The sequence below is a fragment of the Meriones unguiculatus genome, chromosome 7 (assembly GCF_030254825.1).
Source record: "Meriones unguiculatus strain TT.TT164.6M chromosome 7, Bangor_MerUng_6.1, whole genome shotgun sequence".
In the NCBI taxonomy this organism is placed as follows: Eukaryota; Metazoa; Chordata; class Mammalia; order Rodentia; family Muridae; genus Meriones; species Meriones unguiculatus.
In genome coordinates, this window is record NC_083355.1 from 91,564,215 (window position 1) to 91,581,860 (window position 17,646).

Here is a 17,646-nt window from a genome sequence, read left to right on the forward strand (position 1 = left end):
GGCCTGTGGCTTGGAGAAGGAAGCAGTAACAGAAGAGACGAGGTCTGTGTCTGAGACCACTGGGACCTGACCTCTGCTTCACTCTGGCTGGCCTCTCCAGCCTTCTGTGTCACCTGCAACCCCCCTCCCCCACTGTGGCCTTAGGGCCTTTCTCTTGGTACACGAGAGGTGCAGTGTTTTGCCTTCCCAGACACCCCTGGGGCACTGCACCTGGCCCATCAGTTATTAGTAAGGAGGCATACAAGCGCCAGATGTCAATACCTGAAATGGCTGTAGTGAGGGGTGTTGGGAACGCTGGACCTCAATTCTCAAGTAAGGCCAGGTGTGGTGGAGACCACTGTAACCTGGCACTCAGCAGGTGACATCTTTGTATGAGAACCTGTCCCCTACCCTGTCTCTAATCACTAGGCCTCTGATGACCACGTTACTCACCTGACACATTCTGGTCAAAAAGCCAGTGGCCTCCTTTGTCTGCAGGCCTCCCTGCCCTCCTCAGAATGATGAGGTAGGTGGCCTTGTGTTAAGCTGCAGAGGACACAAGCTGTCCTGAAGTACGTCGGATGGACATTTCACCTCTGTGGTGTTTAGAATGAGAAAGGTCCCGGCATATATTTAGATGCTTGGTTCCCAGCGGTTTTTGGAATAGGAGGTGGGGACCTTGCTGGAGGAGGCATGCTAGAAGGTTTCAAAAGCCCATACCAGGCTCAATCTGTCTGTCTGTCTGTCTGCCTTCTGCTTGTGGATCAGATGTAAACTCTCAGCTGTTGCTGCAGCTCCATTCCTGCCTGCTACCATGCTCCTTGCCACGAAACGTGTTCTCCAAAACTGCAAGCAAGCCTCCAATTAAATGCTCTCTTTTATGAGTTGCTTTGGTTCTGGTATTTCTTCACAAAGGTAACTAAAACACTCTCCTACTTTCTCTTTTTCTTTTCTTTCTTTTCTTTTCTTTCTTTCCTTTCTTTCTTTCTTTCTTTCTTTCTTTCTTTCTTTCTTTCTTTCTTTCTTTCTTTCTTTCTTTCCTCTTTCTTTCTTTCTTTCTTTCTTTCTTTCTTTCTTTCTTTCTTTCTTTCTTTCTTTCTTTCTTTCTTTCTTTCTTTCTTTCTTAAGACAAGGGTTTCTCTGTGTAGTCCTGACTGTTTTGGAACTCACCCTGTAGAACAGGCTGGCCTTGACCTCAGAGGTCTGCCTGCCTCTGCCTCCTGAGTGCTGGGTTTAAAGTCGTGAGCCACCACCTCCCAGCATCCTCTTGTTTTGGTTTGGGGCTTCTCCAAGCCTGGGGGAGGGGAGTTGCACAAGGTGATCATGAGGGACTCAGAGGCAAATCAAAGCTTATCATCAGTCCTGATGGGTGAAGCAGAGCAGGTTTGTGTGTGGTGCTAGGGATCAAATTCAGGGTCAGAACCTGCTCAGAAGCAGAAGTGGTTCACAAAAAGGAGCTTAGTGGCTCGGAGAGATGGCTCTGTGGTCAAAGGCACCTGCTGTTCTTCCAGAGGACCTAGATCAGTTCCTAGCATGTATCAGGTGATTCATAATCTCCTGTAAATCCAGGTCCAGGGCATCTGCTGTCCTCTCTGGTCTCCGAGGGCACCATGTACACATAGCATACACTCAACACACACACACACACACACACACACACACACACACCTTTAAAAAACTGCCTCATCGGGCTGGAGAGATGGCTCAGAGGTTAAGAACACTCACTGTTCTTCCAAAGGTCCTGAGTTCAATTCACAGCAACCACATGGTGGCTCATAACCATCTATAGGAAGATCTGGTGTGCGGGCAGAATGTTGTATAAATAATAAATAAATCTTAAAGTGTCTCAGCTCAGTGAAATTGCAGTGACACAGGAGTCAGATGGACAAACCAAGAAACCATTAAGACAGGTGCTGAGCTGAACAGTAATAGACATAGGATATGTTCACCTTCTTCTTCAAAGAGCTCTTTCACCCATATCCCATGGTTTTGTTCCCATAAAGTGCTATGGTTCAGCAATAAGTCTGCCCATGGTTTCCATGTGTGACAAAGGAGCAAGTCTCTGTGAAGGGGTAGATATGGACAAGAAAGACAAGGCAGGGAACAAACCTTTGAGCCAGGCCCAGAGTCCTCCCTCATCTGGGGATTCCTATGCCTATGCCCAGGGGTAATAATCTTCCATGGAAACAGTGCTGCCCAAAGATGGGAAGACTGCCAGACGGATCCAAAAGACATGGGGTTAATAGATTCAAGGTTTTACCTTCAACTTCCCAAGTATGGCAGACTCTTCTGCCATGATACCACCTCACAGGGCCCTTGTAAAGGTTCAAGGAGATCTGACATGCAAACACACATGCAAACAAATCTTTTTTCTTTTTTTTTTTTTTAAAGGTCCCATCCAGGTTGGGCATGGTGGCATAAGCCTTTAATACCAGCACCAGGAAGTAGAGGCAGACAGATCTCTGAGTTCAAGGCCAGAACTGGTCAAAATTTTGGACTATTCTGGTCTAAATAGTGAATTCCAGACTAGCCAAGGCTACATAGTGAGACCCTGCCTCACAAAACAAAACAAAATAAAACAAAAACCTGGGTGATGATGCATGCCTTTAATTTTAGCACTCGGGAGACAGAGGCAGGCAGATCTTTGAGTTCCAGGCCGGCCTGGTAAATAGAGTAAGTTCCAGGATAGTCAGGGCTACACAGTGAAACCCTGTTTTGAAAAACAATAAATAAATAAATAATTTTAAATAAAATACATTAAGAACATCCCAACCCCCAGCACTGTGACAACACACACACACACACACACACACACACACACACTACAGAAATCTGGCAAAAGGAAAAAAAAAAGGCTTTGGGCTCCATAACTTTATGCTTTCTGGGTTTGCCTGTTTAATGTATAGGGGTCTTTTTCTGTGACCCGGATGAGTCTTAAACTCATGATCCCATGTTACCATCCTTTTGAGAGTACAGGTGTGTACCACCACACTTGGCTTAATTTTTTTTCTCATTCCTTAATATCGATTTGTCTGTGGGAAAAACAAAATCCACTGACTTTACTTTAGCCTGTGTGGTGGCTTGAATAGGTTTGGCCCCATAGACTTGCGTGTTTGAAGGCTTGGCCCACAGGGAGTAGCACTATTAGGAGGTGTGGCCTTGGTGGAGGAAGTGTGTCACTGTGGGGGTGGGCTTTGAGGTTTTATATGCTCAAGCTATGCCCAGTGTGGCTGTTGCCTGCGGATCAAGATGTAGAACTCACGGCTCCTCCAGCACCCTGTCTGCCTGCACACCGCCATGTTTCCCACCGTGATAATGGACTGAACCTCAGAAACTATGAGCCAATTAAATGTTTTCCTTTACAACAGCTGCCTTGGTCTTTCCAGCAATGAAACCCTAACTGAGATGGCTAGTAAGAAGGAAGGGGTTATTTTCTTCTGTGTTAGATATAAAGATAGAGGGGGTGGGGTAATGTGTGTGTAATAAAGTTCAGTCACAGAACACTTGGCTAGGATTCATAAGGCTGTAGGTTCAATCCCCAGCAATGAAACAAACAAACAAAAGATAACAAAGGGTCCCAAGGGTCAGTGGTTCAGGCACTGGCCACACTTTCTGCCCTCTCCAGGCCATGTGGTGGACAGGAGGGACACAGATTGAGTGGAAAGGATGGCAGGCGTAGGGCAGGAAGGAGCACCTTCAAACCTTCAACCTTTTGGAGACTCAATCAAAAAGATCACTCTACAGTGGAAGGAAAAAATAAAACCCACACATTTAAAATATTTATTCTTTATTTAAAAACTTACAAAATTTAAATGGTTAATTCAAGTTTAAAAAAATCTATCACTGTGGAATTTCGCCAGCTTTCTTGAGTCCCATAGCTCTTCTCACTCTGACCCTTCGCTTCTTACAGCTCATTTAGTTTTCTTCAGCAAAAATCATGGCAGCAGCACTGGGGAGGAGGCCTTAGTGCTCCCCGAAGGGCCGCCCCTGGGCAGGGCCCGAGGCTGCTGCTAGGGTTCCTGTGTAGGACCTGAGATGAACCTGAGGCCCCTTCCTGCCCCAGTCTTCCTGGTCTGTTCCGGGCACCGTGGGCCTGCCCAGAGCTCGGCTGTCCTGGTGTGTTCCTGGCCATGGCTTCATTCCTCTTTGATTCTGGTCAGCTCCCACCTTCCTCCTCCATACAGTTTCAGAACCCAGGAGTGAAACTGCAAGACACCATTATCCCACTGAGGGCAGACGGCTGCCAGGGCAGTCACCCACTCCCTCGCCACCCAACGCCTCATGTTTGAGGGGCCTCTGGTCCCGGCCAGACCCCACCTTTGGGTTTTTTGGGTACCTTCTCGAGGCTGGGCCGATGTCCCACACTGACGAACGTCATGCCCAGTTGCTGGCCGATTCGATAAAGCTCGCTCTCCACTTCCTCCGTTAGGGCGCTGGTGGCCTCATCCAGCACTGATGGCAACACGTGGTGGCAAGGATCACAGATCTGCCCTTCCCCTGTCACTCCTCCAACCCATGATCACCCTGGGGGTGTGGAGGACTGATAGCTACCCTGGTTTATAGGACCCCTGCCTCAGGGAGACGGCCGTCCAAGAGAGCCATGCCAGGATAGAGAAAGCACCCATGAGCACGGCTCGGGTGTCTCAGCTGAACCCCAAGACTGAACAACCCAGGACTGCCAAGGCTGTCTTCAGAAGAGTCCATACCTACCACAGCTGCATACCCCTGCCAGGCACAGCTCGGGGGATACCCCTCATCTCTGGCAGACTCCCAAGAGCTACATTCACAATACCTCTCACTGAGGCTGCCATGGCAGGGAGCTTGCTAATGGGCGCTTACAGTCTCGGGACTATGCCAAGGTGGCACGCTCTGCCCAGCACAGGCAGGGGACACAGGGGTGCCCTGCCGTGCACAGGTGTGCGTGGCTGGCCGTGAACTCCCGCTGCGGGTACCTGTGAGCACACACAGCGCCCGGCACGCGTGCGCACCCACGGTGTGCACCTCACCTGCGTACTTTGGCTGCAGGTAGAAGAGGCGGGCAAATGACAGCCTTTGCATCTCCCCTGGGGACAGGACATCATACCTAGAAGAAGCAGTGAGCAGGGAGACCTGCAGGGAGGCAGCAGCGTGGCTTTTGCCAAGATTAGGTCCTGAAAGACTCCAGCTCATTACAGAGGCTGGCCCTGGGACAGAGGCCCTCCCCCTTACCCACATGATAGGCGAGGCCCAAATACGCCCGAGAGGCTAAACTGGTGGGCCAGCCCAAAGCCTGGCTGTTGGAGTCAGGAGCCGTTCTCCCCCTGCAAAGGCCCCATGGGGGAGCTGCCCGGAGTAGCTCGTCCTTACCAGTTCCAGTCGACCTGCTGGTCCAGACCTCCTGCCCTCGCCACCAAGCTGGACTGGAACAGACAGAGGGCACAAAGTCCACACAAGCATCCGCCCGTGTTTTCTGCAGGCCTAGCTCCCCGCCTTCAAATGTTTCTGTGACAGATGCCGCAGTGGCGTGTCCTGGTGGGTGTTGTCACCCGCACTGCTTAGGCTGGAGTACTGGGACAAGAAAAAGCAGACCGACTCCAGGGGCCCAGAGATGGTAGTGGCTCTGCTGGCCAGCAACTACCTGTGGGGGGGCTCTCAGGCGGACCTGAGTCCTCAGGGCCCCTGTCCTACTCACCAGGCCTGCCAACTCCAAGAACCTCACGATCCTCTCATCGTCGGTAGAACCTGCAACACAGAGGCTTCTTCAGCACGTCAGGGCCTCAGGCTGGCCGGGGTGGACAGCACGCATCACGGCAGGGGCAGACTCCCAGAACAAACCTGAGGGCATAGGGCCTGCGAAGGGAAGACCTGCTTCCCTTCCCCAGCGGGTGTCTCTCCTCAGGAAAGGAAGACAGGACAAAGAGAGGACCCCAGAACACCGAGCAGTTAAAGGATAAGGCCCAGCCTGAAACCAGCGGCCTCGGCGGGCACAGGGGAGGGCCAGTCAGGCAGAGCAGGGACAACTGAGATGAGAGCCAGGAGCTGAGGAGGGGCAGCTCACCTGAGTCAGGGTAGATCTCCTTCAGGGGATAGATCACCTGAAAGCAAGAGCATCTCTGGCTAAGGCAGGTAAGGAGAGACAGCTGCACTCAGCTCCACCATTAGCATCCTTAGGAACCACCCACAGAAGCCAGGCCCCTCCCACCTGAGCAGAATTGGGACCCGCCTGCGGGTTTAGTAGGAGATATAGGTGCAGCCAAGGGGCAACAGCAACCTTCAGGAGTGTGTTGCAAGAGTCTTGGAGCCTCCCGAGGGCAAACTTCAGTGCCCAATAAACACATGGGGCCACTGGCTAGACACCCTAGGAAGTGGGTGTGAGTTCAGCCATAAATACTGCACAGTGTGTTCTCAGAACCTGGGAGTTCAAAGGCACTGGCACTTTACTGGCCCTTCCTTCTAGGGCCTGAGGCCCATGACACTGCTAGAAGCCCTAGCTGTAGGCAGGAGGCATGAGGTTGGAGGAGCGGACCCCTGACCCTGCTGACCTGCTCCCGAAGTGTCCCATCAGTGAAGAATGGCTTCTGTGGCAGGAACAGCACCCCGTGGGGCCCAAAATCAGCCAGCATCTGCACTGAGCCTGCGGGGCCCACAGAAGTCTCCATTGGGAGACCTCCAGAGGAGGTTAACTGCCTCTTCTCTCCATCTCACCCTCCCCCACCACACTGCCCACCCAGGGCCAAGGCCGCATTGGAGGCAGGGGCGGGGGCTGGCTCACCCTTCTCGCTCTCCCACAGGCCTCCCAGCACCCGAAGCAGGGAGGTCTTGCCGGTGCCCGTGTTGCCTGTGACGAGCAGGCTCTGGCCCTCACAGATCTTCAGGCTCAGGTCCTTTATGAGGGGCTTATCTGAGGAGGGGGCCAAGACGGAAACCCGATCAAGCAGAAAAGCTGTGTCTGATGGTTCTGCTGTCGGCCACCCTGAGACCCTGGGGGCAGAGAAGGGAGGTGGGAAGACAGGCCATGTGAGTAGGACAAGGTGAGTGCTGGCCTAGAGGGATCACCTTTGTCTCAGGGGCCTTAGGGCTTTCAGTAGGCCTTTCAGAGCATACACAGACGTTTCAGTCCTCCTGCCCCGGAGCGTAAAAGCATGCGGAGAAGGGGTAATGTTAAAATGACGCTGTTACAGTGGGCCCCGGGGACAGGGCAATGCACAGGGACCAAGTGAGGAGAAACATGGAAGTGACCCTCTGTGAGCCAAGGAGAGCTGCCTTGGGGGAACAGCCTCACCAACTCTAACTTACACCTTGAGTTCCTAGTTTGCAGAACCGTGGGAAACTTCCTGTCAGTTAAGCCAGGCTGTATACTAGCACCGCAGCCTAACATGGCAATGGAGCTGGGGCACTATATGTATTTATTTATTATTTGTATAGCATTCCGCCTGCATGTGTCCCTGCGCACCAGCAGGGGGCACCAGCTCTCACCATAGATGGTAGGAGCTACCATGTGGTTGCTGGGAATCCAACTCGGGACCTTTGGAAGAACAGCCGGTGTTCTTAAACTTCTGAGCCATCTCTCCAGCCCTTCCCTATAGATCCTAACCAGTCTTGGCACCCATGAATGGTAAATGTTGACCAGCTTGGCACATAAAGGAAACAGCTCAGTGGCCAAGTGACTTGCCCCGGGCTATACAGCTTCATTCTTATATTTGTGGGGCTTTTATTTGTCTTGTTTATTTTCTTTTTTGTTGTTGTTTTTGAGACAAGATCTCACTGTGTAGCCTTGGCTCTCCTAGAACTGCTGTGTGGACCAGGCTGGCCTCGAACTCAGAGATCCTCTTGCCTCAGCCTCCTGAGTGCTGGGATTGGAGGCGTGGGTCACACTCAGCCACAGTCCATTTCTGAAAGCTTCCTAAGTGGCCACCATCCAAGCACTGTCCAAGGACGATATCTAATCTTTACTTCTGAGGAGGAAGATTTCACTATAGCCCTCTTTAGAGGCAAAGAAAATGACACTCAGAACACTTAAGTAATTTGCCGACAAGATGGACCAGGATGCCGGGTGTGGCAACAAACATCTTTAACCCTACCCACCACTTGGGGCGGGGGCAGAGGCAGGTGGAGCTCTGTGAGTTCTACAGAGGCCAGCGTTTTCTACAGGCTGAGTTCCAGGACAGCTAGAGCTACACAGAGAAACCCTGTCTCAAAGGACAAACAAAAGACAAAAGAGAAGAAGGGCGCAGGACAGGACAATCAGAAACACCTCGGGACCACAGAAGACACACTAGGAAGAAGAGATAAGGAGTGTGCTGTTTAGACTCTTTTTTTTTTTTTTTTTTTAATTTTAAAAAACATTATTTTTTTGTTCTGTGTGGCACATGCAAGTGTGTGTGCGTGTGTGTGTGTGTTTGCATGTGATACCAGCAGTCATGTCAAAGGTGCTCCTTCTTTGTGAAAGGGTCTCTCTCGAATCTGGACCTCACTAATTTCCAAGGCTGAGTAGATACTGAACCCTTGGGATCTGCCTGTCCTCAACCATCCTGCCTTAGCCTTATGGGCACACACTGCCATCCTTGGCTTCTGTGTGGTTGCTAGAGACTCAATTATAATGTACTTGACCAAACATGGAGGTTGCTCCCACCTACTCCTTATAACCCTGCTACCAAGCTGGGAGGAGGGGTTCAAAGTTCAAGCCAGCTGGTGATCACTGCGTTCCTACACCCACACTCTGGCTCCGTACTCACTTGCACAAATTCCACTCGCTGTCGCTGAGGGTCTCACAGTCCTGTGATTTTCGGGACATGTCCAGCAGGACCTCCTGAAGCTCTCCAATCCTGGGCAAGAAAGAAGAAAGAACCTAAGACGGGTTCCGGAATCCCGGTGAAGGGGAAACCCCTTCCTGTCTCGTGCCCACAGTGGGATTCTGTCCTCTCCCTGTTAAGCGTTTTCCAGTGGCGCACGCTCTGCTCACCTGTGCGTGTAGCCGGCAACGTCTGAGAGCGTGGTGGACAGGTCGATGAGCTGGGTGAAGCAATTGATGAGGTAGATGCACACGAAGGCATTCTGGTCAGGGCAGACAGCAGTGAGTGGAGGCCCCAGGCGCCGGGCCACAGTGTAGGGGTTTATCAAGACGGAATCTCACCTTGCTGACCAGGGTGCTGAGCTCTGTGGGGCTCAGGTCTCCAAAGACACCACTGAAAATGGGGATCGCGATGACTACGTAACTCAGAATGCTGCCCAGATAGTCAAAGGTGTTGATACCGACTGTAGGAGACAGATTTCGTGAGACCCAGGACACACTCACGTGTTCTGCAGGGGACACAACCCTCGGGACGGGGAGCCATGAGCCAAGTAAGGTCACGCTCCATCCAGATCTTCGTTCCCCTAGGATATCCACAGCAAAGGCAAGTGCTCCCCCTGGTTCATCTTTTCAGTAAATGTGAATTGCTAACTGGACCACCCCCACCCCCCGGTGCCAGCTCCCAGGGCCCCTTTGCCTACTGTACAGCCAGAGCTCCCTGGACATCAGCTCTCTCTGGGTCTGAAGGAGTCTCTGCAGCCTGCGGTCTGTCCTCATGTGCTCCACCAGCCCAGCTCTGAAGAAAAAGGATGGGGTGTTCACAGGATCCGCAGGGACTCCATGGGACTGGGACACCTCTGCTCCCACTACAGCCCCCTTTAGAGGCCACGCCTGTCCAAATGATCCTAGCCTCAGACGCGTTCTTCCATAAGCCCACAGCTTGAGCCCCACGGTCCACTCTGTGGTCAGGAACTCAAGTTGGCCAGGGATGGTTCAAATCCAAAGCTCTGGCTGGTTTCAACTAAAATAACAGTTACTTAAGCTTCTCATACCCTTTTTCTTACTTTAAAACTGAACTAATAACATAGTAAATTAGAATGTGATTTAAGAGTTCCGTTGAGGGCTGGAGAGATGGCTCACAGGTTAAGGCACTGGCTGCTCTTCCAGAGGTCCTGAGTTCAATTCCCAGCAACCACATGGTGGCTCACAACCATCTACAATGAGATCTGGTGTCCTCTTCTAGCCTGCAGGTGTACATGCTGCCTGAACAATGTATATATAATATATTTTTTAAGTTCCATTGAAGGGTGCTGAAGAGATGGCTCAGCACTTGTTGCTCTTACAGAGCACCTGGGTTCAATTCCCAGCATGCACATGGCAGCTCACAACTGCTTGTAACTCCAGCTCTACGAGATCTGACAGCCTCTTCTATGGGCACTAATGTGGTGCAAAGAAATACATTCCAGCAAAGCACTCATGATCATAAAATAAGTAAATCTTAGAAAATCTTAGCCCACTGTATTGGTGCACGCCTGTAATTCCAGCACTCGGGAAGCAGAGGCAAGCAGATCTCTATGAGTTTGAGACCGGCCTATTTATAGAGTGGGTTCCAGGACAGCCAGGGACACACAGGGAGACAGTATTTTTGCTTATTTGTTTTGTTTTGCTTTTTTAAAAACAAAAAACAAAACAACAAAAGCAACAAGTGCTCTTACCCATTACAGAGCCAGGGGCCAGAGGGCTGTTAGCAATTATTAAGAGCACTTGCTCTTTTCCAGGGCATGCTGTCCCAGAACCCACATCAGGCAGCTCACAACTGCTCGTAACTCCAGCTTCGGAGGACCTCATCAATGCCCTCTCCTGACCCCTGATGACAGCAGCAGGCACGCGCACACACACAAAATTAAACAAATAAATAAATTAAACAAATAAATAAATTTAAAAGAATTAAAGGCAATTGCATTTAAAGGGGTGTGTGTGTCCTTCTTTGTTTGTTTGTTTTTGAGACAGTATCATGAAACCAGTTCAGCCCTTAACTTTCTATGTAGCGAAGGATGACCTTGAATTCCCTCTCCCTCTTAAATGGTAGGTCTACAGACATGTGGTACCACACGGGTTTACATGGTACTGGGATGGAAACTAGGGACTCAGGCATGCTAGGCAAGCATTCTACCAGTGGAATAACACCTCTGGCCCTAGAGCTTTTTAATATAAAGTGCCACATACATGAGGGACCCTCCATAAATGAGAGCCATTATTATTGTTGTTAGTGTTAGTGCTGGGGACTACAGAGCTCAGAAAAGTGTGCCTGCTAGGCAAGTGATTTACCACTGAGCTACACCCCCAACCTCAAGAGCTACCACTATCAAACAAATGAAATGGAGCATTCATTCTGGGGCAGACTCCATGCCGGCAATCAGCCAGCACTGATGTAGATAAACAGTTCTGTCTTGAAGGAACCCAGGACAGATGGCCTTACCACATTCTTCACTAACCACTAGAATATGGAGGACCAAATGCGTCCTCAGGACTATGGCAACAAACAGGCGTGCCCGCTAAGGGAGTCAAGTGGCATCTCTCCAGAGGCGGTAACTTAAGGCTTCAGGAACATGCAGAACTTCTCTCGGCAGCTCTCAGAAAGAGAGGGCCCGTCTGCAGCTCTAAGAGCTAACCTGGCCGGACCTGCAGCAGTGGAGGCCGTGGAACTCAAAGCAAATGCATCCCTGGGCACACCCCGCCACCAGACTCCAGCTCAGATTCTTTTCAGATGGTCTCACTCTGTAGCCCTGGCTGGCCTGAGCTCACTATGTACATCAGGTTGGCCTTGAACACACAGAGATCTGCCTGCTCCTGTCTCCTGAGTGGTGGGGTTAGAGGCGTGAGGCACCATGGCCATCTGGCTCATCTCTGACTCATAGGGTTCCTGGTGTCTCAGTGTGGAGACGACTGTTAAGTGCAAGGGAGCTGGGGCTATTTATTAAATTCACCCCAGAAACAGGGAATCCAAGGAATAATTCAATTCTTAAACAGCCTATGCTACCAGCCCGAACACGGACACCAGGACCTGCCCTGGTCCAGGAGAGGAGAGACTTCACAAGGCTGAAACGCCAGGCCCCTGGCTCCAGCAAGGGTGGGGAGCAGGTATGGCCTTCTGTGTGGAGCCTGTCCCCCTACCCCACCCCACCATGCTACAGAGACAAAAAGAAGCTATTTCAGACGAGAAAGGGGACTAAGGCAAGAGCTCAATCAAGATGAAGCTACGCACTCATTTTGTTCCTTGGGCCATTTTAAGGCCCTGTGTTAGGCCACTGAGACTAGGCCATCAGAAGCAGTACCCTTACCTAAGGACAGTGAGAAAGGTGGGAGAGGGTCCCGGCAAAGTGTGATGAGCTCTACAGCGCCAAGAAGGCTGTAGACTTTATCTCTGCTTTCCTGCTGCCTACTGTGGCCAGAAGGAAGAAGGGCTTCCTCCACCAGACTCACCTGTAGAAAGCAGCAGGCTCGGCGTTCACTCGAATCTGCATGTGTTTGAACCTGGACAGACAGAAGGGAAATGTGTGCCCTGGGGAGCCCTGGATGGGGAGGAAGCCCGCCCACTCCCACATCACACAGAGCCCAGCTCCATCTCAACACTGTATGCCTTTCCCTGGACTGTCAAGAGACTCAAGGCTTGGGTGGGGCAGCAGCTCTGTGCTGACATCAGCTTTCTGGAATGGAACAGGTGCATTCTTGCCTACGGGGCCACCTCCCCCAGGCCTAGCTCAACCGAGGCAAGACGCACAGGGCGGGGGCGGGATTTGATCAGCTCCTGGCCCAAGAGACAGGGCAATTAGACCACGAGCATGTGCAAAGGCCCCCAGAAGACGCTGGTGATAGCCAGCCCACACCTTTCTCACTGTTTTGCATGCATCATCCCCTTAATTCCCACAGCTCTTTCAACAGACAAGCATATCGTTCACTCCAGAAATGAGGGAACAGAAACCTCGAGAGGCACATGACAGCTGTTCCTCCATGAGATCAGTACAGTCTCACCCCGCCCCTCAACCTTCAGCAAGAAGACACACCTAAAATCCCCCTCCAGCTTCTCCTGCTGCACCAGTTTTGTCACGATGGGACCCATCAAAGTTTTGTTCACCATGGTACCCAGGATGAAATATCCAAAGATGCTCATAGGCCCAAGCCAGCCTGTGCTGAAAGGCAGAGGGAAAGGGTGGGAGAGAGAGGTTATGAATGAACCTCACTCACTCCTGCCTCATCCCTGTCGGGTAGCCCTTGTTCCATCACTGTGACCCTGACACCTGCCTAAAGCTACTGAGCCCGGATCGCTGTCAGTGAACTATCACAGGACTGGGAAGGGGGCAGGGTCATGAGCACGGGAGCTAGGAAGTCTCCCCGGGGTGCAGGTGGGAAAGATGAGCCTCCCTTGGACCCTGACCTGCCCTCCGTGTGGGGGACTCAGGGTAAACACCAGGCTGGGGAGGAGGATGGCCCCGGAGGGAGAGCCTGCACCTCTGGAAGCACTGGTACGTGTAGTAGGCCAGAGTGAAGGGGGAGATGATGAGCTTGCTGGTCACGCTGCTCAGCTGCCGGCAGAACCGTTCCACGTCCTGGCTGATTCGCTGGTCCCTACGGCCAACAACACAGAGAGGCTGAGCCTAGCGAGCTGGGGACCTCCACTTCTAACCTTGACTTACATGGACCCAGACAACTAGTCCTTAGGCTCCGACCAGGATTCTAGAGATCGCAAAGGCCCCGCCTCACCACCAGAACCACACTGACTCCTATTCCCAGCGGGAGACACTGGACAGGCCCCATGCCTGACAGAAACAGGGTTATTCCTTCCTCACTACATCCACTGAGATGGGAACTCTTCTGATCTTCACTGTACAGGAGAGGAATGTGGGGCTTACTGAATGTAAGAGGCTGAACTTAAGGGGCTGGGAGGTGATAGGACAGGCAGCTGAATCCCAGACAGCACCAGCAATTTTCTTTCTCTTCTGCCCTGTCTGCCTGGCTGCGCATCCCGGAGAGGATGCTTCACTTGCCTCATTCCAACCCAAGATAGGAAATGGACTAAAGAGAACTGCTCCCGACTGCCTTCTTTCAGCTCCCTACTCTCAGCCCCACGGCCTTGCGACAGAACATCTTCCCTCCACAGTCCTGGCCAGGGGTCTGCAGGGCTCAGGTACTCGGATGGGCCACTCAGCGGGCGGCAAGGACTGAGAGGGATGCCTACGGGTTATCAACGTCGTCCCGCAGCACGTTGAGGGTGTAGTACACGCGGGCCCGGAAGTACAGGCGGTGCAGGTGTTCCGTGAGGTCCTTCCGCCAGCTCACGTACAGCAGGTTGCAGGTGAACTGGTCAAAGCTCTTCAGCTGTGCGAGGGAGGGAGGCAGGGCAGAGGGAGGGGAGGAAGAGATGGCTTTCGGTAAGACTAGGTTCAAAGCTCAGAGCTGGCAGGAGCTTCCGCTGATGGGGCAGAATCCGCTCTCATCGCTTCAGTGCGTTTCCCTCTTAAGGCTTCAAGTCACGAGATTTCCCTTCCCCGTTCATCAAATGCCTACTCCTTCAACAACCTCAAGGAGGCAAGCCCCTTAAGTCCCTTCCCGCAGTGCATGCCTCACACTGGGAGCAGAGTTGCCTCGGGAGGCAGGGAACCATGTGGCCTGCTTCATTTATGGTCTTCCTTCTGTGTCCCCAAGCATGGAAGAGACCTCCACTTGTCTTAGGTTTTACTGACTGAAAGCACACACATTAGGACAAGAAAGGGCAACCCCAAGGAACTCCCAGCCTAGCCCGACAGAGGTCGTCAGGCTGGTAGAGCCTTGACACGTCACCTGCCATTTTTGAAGAGCCTCACGCTAAGCATTAGGGAAATGACAAGGAGTTCGCAATCCTGCCAATGATTAGAGGACAACAAGGGTGTGCTGAGCGTGGCAGCAACTGCCAACTCAAAAAGCAAGCACACACAGAGAAAGGGTTGAATTTGACAGGGGAAACAAGAAGAAAGTTGAGCAAGACTCAAGGGAGGTGCTGCCGATAAAGAGATCTTGAAACACGAGTAGGCTGTTGCCAACTCAAGGAGTGGAAGGCAGCGCTGGAAAAGAAAAAAGCACGTGAGAAGGCTGCAGACATGGCACCACTCTGGGCTGAGTGACAGCCTCAGCTGACAGAGAAGTAGCAGCTCTCTGGCTGCAGATCCTGGGGTTAAAATGTTCTCAGCAACCGGAAGTGAGAGTTCTGGGAGGGGAAGGGACCTTGACTATTTCTACTGAACGTTAAGCCAGAAGGTTCATCCTAAGTAGGCCAGCAGCAAGATCAAGGCCCTACCTCGGGTTCTGACCTTCAGGGAAAACATAGCTCTAATTCCCAGAAGGCGACAGAAACACACCCAGAGCTTCGTTCCTGCTTCCTGAACACTAAGTTCCAGCATGCATCCCACAAGAAGACTGGAGAAGGGGGTCCCACAGGGAAAAGGAGAGTCCTTACGGTGGAGTTGAGGACAATGAGCACCACGGCCAGGAAAGTCAGTGCCTTAAATCCATCCAGGTCTTTGTTTCCCAGGACCCCGTAATACTGACTGGGGATCAAGCCAACTTGGTAGATTACCAGTTGCTCTGTGGGGAGGGAGAGGAGCCAGAAATCAAAGGGGAAAGTAAAGACATTTCCTCCAGCCATAAACAAGAAAAGGAATCCTAGACCCAGGCTCCTCCCCAGCCCCCAGAACCCAGTCACTCACCCAGGAGGGCCATACACAAGAGCGTCATGAACATTAAGACATTTTGTGATGACCAAGAAGGAAAGAACACCTTCTGTATCCTCAGGAACCGCTGGACAAGTTGCAGATCTAACCTGGGCCTGCAGAAGTCAGGACAGGAAGAGAAGGCTCAGGGGACAGTTGAGCCTTACAGGAGGTAGGGAGCTGAGTCTCATTGTTCTGCAGAGGGTCCAGGCTTTGCACAAAGAATGACGTACGAATGCGGAAGATGGTAGGACAGAGATCAGTGTGAAAGTGATACTGCTAATGTCGAAAATGATAATATATGTATACTTTAATGAAGATACCTTGATAATGATGGAGTGGGAAAACTGCTCTCAAATAAGACTCCAAACCTGCCAACTATACAGAATTAAATTGCTTAATGTAGAATTAAGTATTTTACTTCACACAATGCCAAGGAGTTTGGTTAAACGAGAGAAGGCATTTACAGAGTGAAATTTATAAGGAATTACAATCTGGAGCATGCAAAGAATTTCTGCAACTCAGGATGCTTCTTTTTTTCTTTTCTTTTTCTTCTTTTGTTTTGTCTTGATTTGTTTTTCAAGACACAGTTTTTCTGTGTAGCCCTGACTGTCCTGGAACTTGCTTTGTAGACCAGACTGGCCTTGAACTCAGAGTTCTGCCTGCCTCTGCCTCCCAAGTGCTTGGATTAAAAGCATGGACCACCTCCAAGTCAGGATATTTCATAGGAAAGTGGGGAAAAGATATAAACAGTCAGTGTATAAAAGGGACAAGCCATAGACCAAACAAATGTATTAAATTAGCACAATGTGGGTGACAAGATGTCTCAGTGTTTGTCTCTAAGGCCTGAATTCCACTCCCAGATCCCACTGTGGAAGGAATCAATTCCTAAAATTTGTTCCCTGACCTTCATACTTTTGTCATGGCACACATATCACACATACACATGCATGCACACACACACACACACACACACACACACACACGAATAGAATAAAAATAAATTCAGCACAGTAGAATACTATCTTACAAACATCAGATTGATACCTATTAGGAAAAGAAAAACTAAACGGTACTGTTAGATATATGGGAAACCAGAACCTTTCTATATTGCTGTCAGGAAGTTTAAATTGGTTGTGACCACTCCAAAAGCTTGTAGAATTAAGTACGGCTCAGCATCCTATCTCGAGGTGAATAATCTAGAGAAAAATCACCGGTATCTACCAAGAGACAACTGCAGGAATATTCATTACAGTATATTTTGTGGCGCTTTAAATACTGGAAATAATCTAGGCACCCATTACTAGGGAAATAAACAAAATAGGGTTACCGGGGTGACACCAGATCACATTCAGAAGTGAAAACTCACATAGCGTGGATGACCTCAAAAACCCAATGCTCAGTTTGAAAAGCTCCGCCCCCCGTTTTCAAAAATCACAACATATTACTCACATGAAATAAAAACTAATATATATTTTAAGGTAACGTAACAATTAACGTAAGGGGGTCTGAAAAAACTAAATGTACAGAGGAGGGTGTGAGAGGAGCGGATTGGGACTGAGAATGCGAACCAAGGAAGAAAGATGCCAAAAGAGGGGGTGTCCCGCTTGGTACCAAGAGTGAGGCGGTGTCAACACTGCTCCGTGCAGTCGGGGTTCCAAAGGGCGAGAACTGAAAGGACAGTAGCGAGGAAGGACCCTGCGGGGGCGCCAGGACGGCAGCCCGTCCCCCCCTGCCCAGGCGGGGCATCCCTTCCAGCCCGGACGTCCTCACTAGTCCTGCTCACCTGGTGCCAGCTCGGGCCGTGGGCCCCGGGACCGCCATGACCCGGGACGCGACAGGCAAGGCAGTGGGGTCAGCCCGCTCGCTGCCTGTCCCGGGCAGAGTCCGCAGAGCTCGGGGCCCCGCCCGGGGGGAAAGGGGAGGGGCTCCGGCGGCCACAGAGACGTGGTGGATAGAGCGGCACCGCGGCCGCTCCCGGAAGCACAGGCTCTCCGGAAAGAGCAAGAGCGTAACCAGCGATTACAGAGCTGCCCGGGCGGCTAGAGCGTCCCCTCTGGGTCTGGGAGGTCTCTCTTGACCACCGGTAGCTCGGAATGTCACTTTTTCTCCCAGAGAAGCCAGAGCTATCTTTAATTTGCTTAATTGGTTAAT

The 17,646-nt window shown here is 51.3% G+C and overlaps 1 protein-coding gene across 2 annotated transcripts; it reads right to left on the minus strand.

Moving 5' to 3' along the window:
- Positions 1-3,749: 3,749 nt before the first annotated feature.
- On the minus strand, positions 3,750-17,433 carry Abcd4 (ATP binding cassette subfamily D member 4). 2 transcript variants are annotated; one of them, XM_021634150.2, is made up of 19 exons: positions 17,279-17,433; positions 15,490-15,608; positions 15,240-15,367; positions 13,986-14,125; positions 13,259-13,375; positions 12,814-12,939; positions 12,233-12,283; positions 9,451-9,545; positions 9,092-9,213; positions 8,921-9,012; positions 8,694-8,783; positions 6,731-6,939; positions 6,501-6,592; positions 6,017-6,053; positions 5,651-5,700; positions 5,326-5,378; positions 4,986-5,062; positions 4,316-4,431; positions 3,750-4,184 (listed from the first exon to the last, which is right to left on the minus strand). In XM_021634150.2, exons 1-19 carry the CDS (start codon positions 17,314-17,316, stop codon positions 4,116-4,118), a joined length of 1,821 nt encoding a protein of 606 aa, XP_021489825.1. In that variant the 5' UTR covers positions 17,317-17,433; the 3' UTR covers positions 3,750-4,115. The 2 variants fall into 2 exon arrangements, with proteins under 2 accessions (XP_021489825.1, XP_060243845.1); XM_060387862.1 differs by lacking the exons at positions 13,986-14,125; positions 15,240-15,367; positions 15,490-15,608; positions 17,279-17,433 and having other exon boundaries at positions 12,814-12,934.
- Between the last annotated feature and the right edge of the window lie 213 nt (positions 17,434-17,646).

Excerpts from the sequence above, each read along its gene's own strand:
- Abcd4 (XM_021634150.2), bottom strand. The coding sequence starts at position 17,316 with ATGGCGGTCCCGGGGCCCACGGCCCGAGCTGGCACCAG. Across the intron at positions 14,126-15,239 it reads TCATTGTCCTCAACTCCACC|CTGAAGAGCTTTGACCAGTT; the intron begins GTAAGGACTCTC and ends TCCCTCGCACAG. Across the intron at positions 6,940-8,693 it reads AGCGAGTGGAATTTGTGCAA|GGTCTCAGGGTGGCCGACAG; the intron begins GTGAGTACGGAG and ends CTCTGCCCCCAG.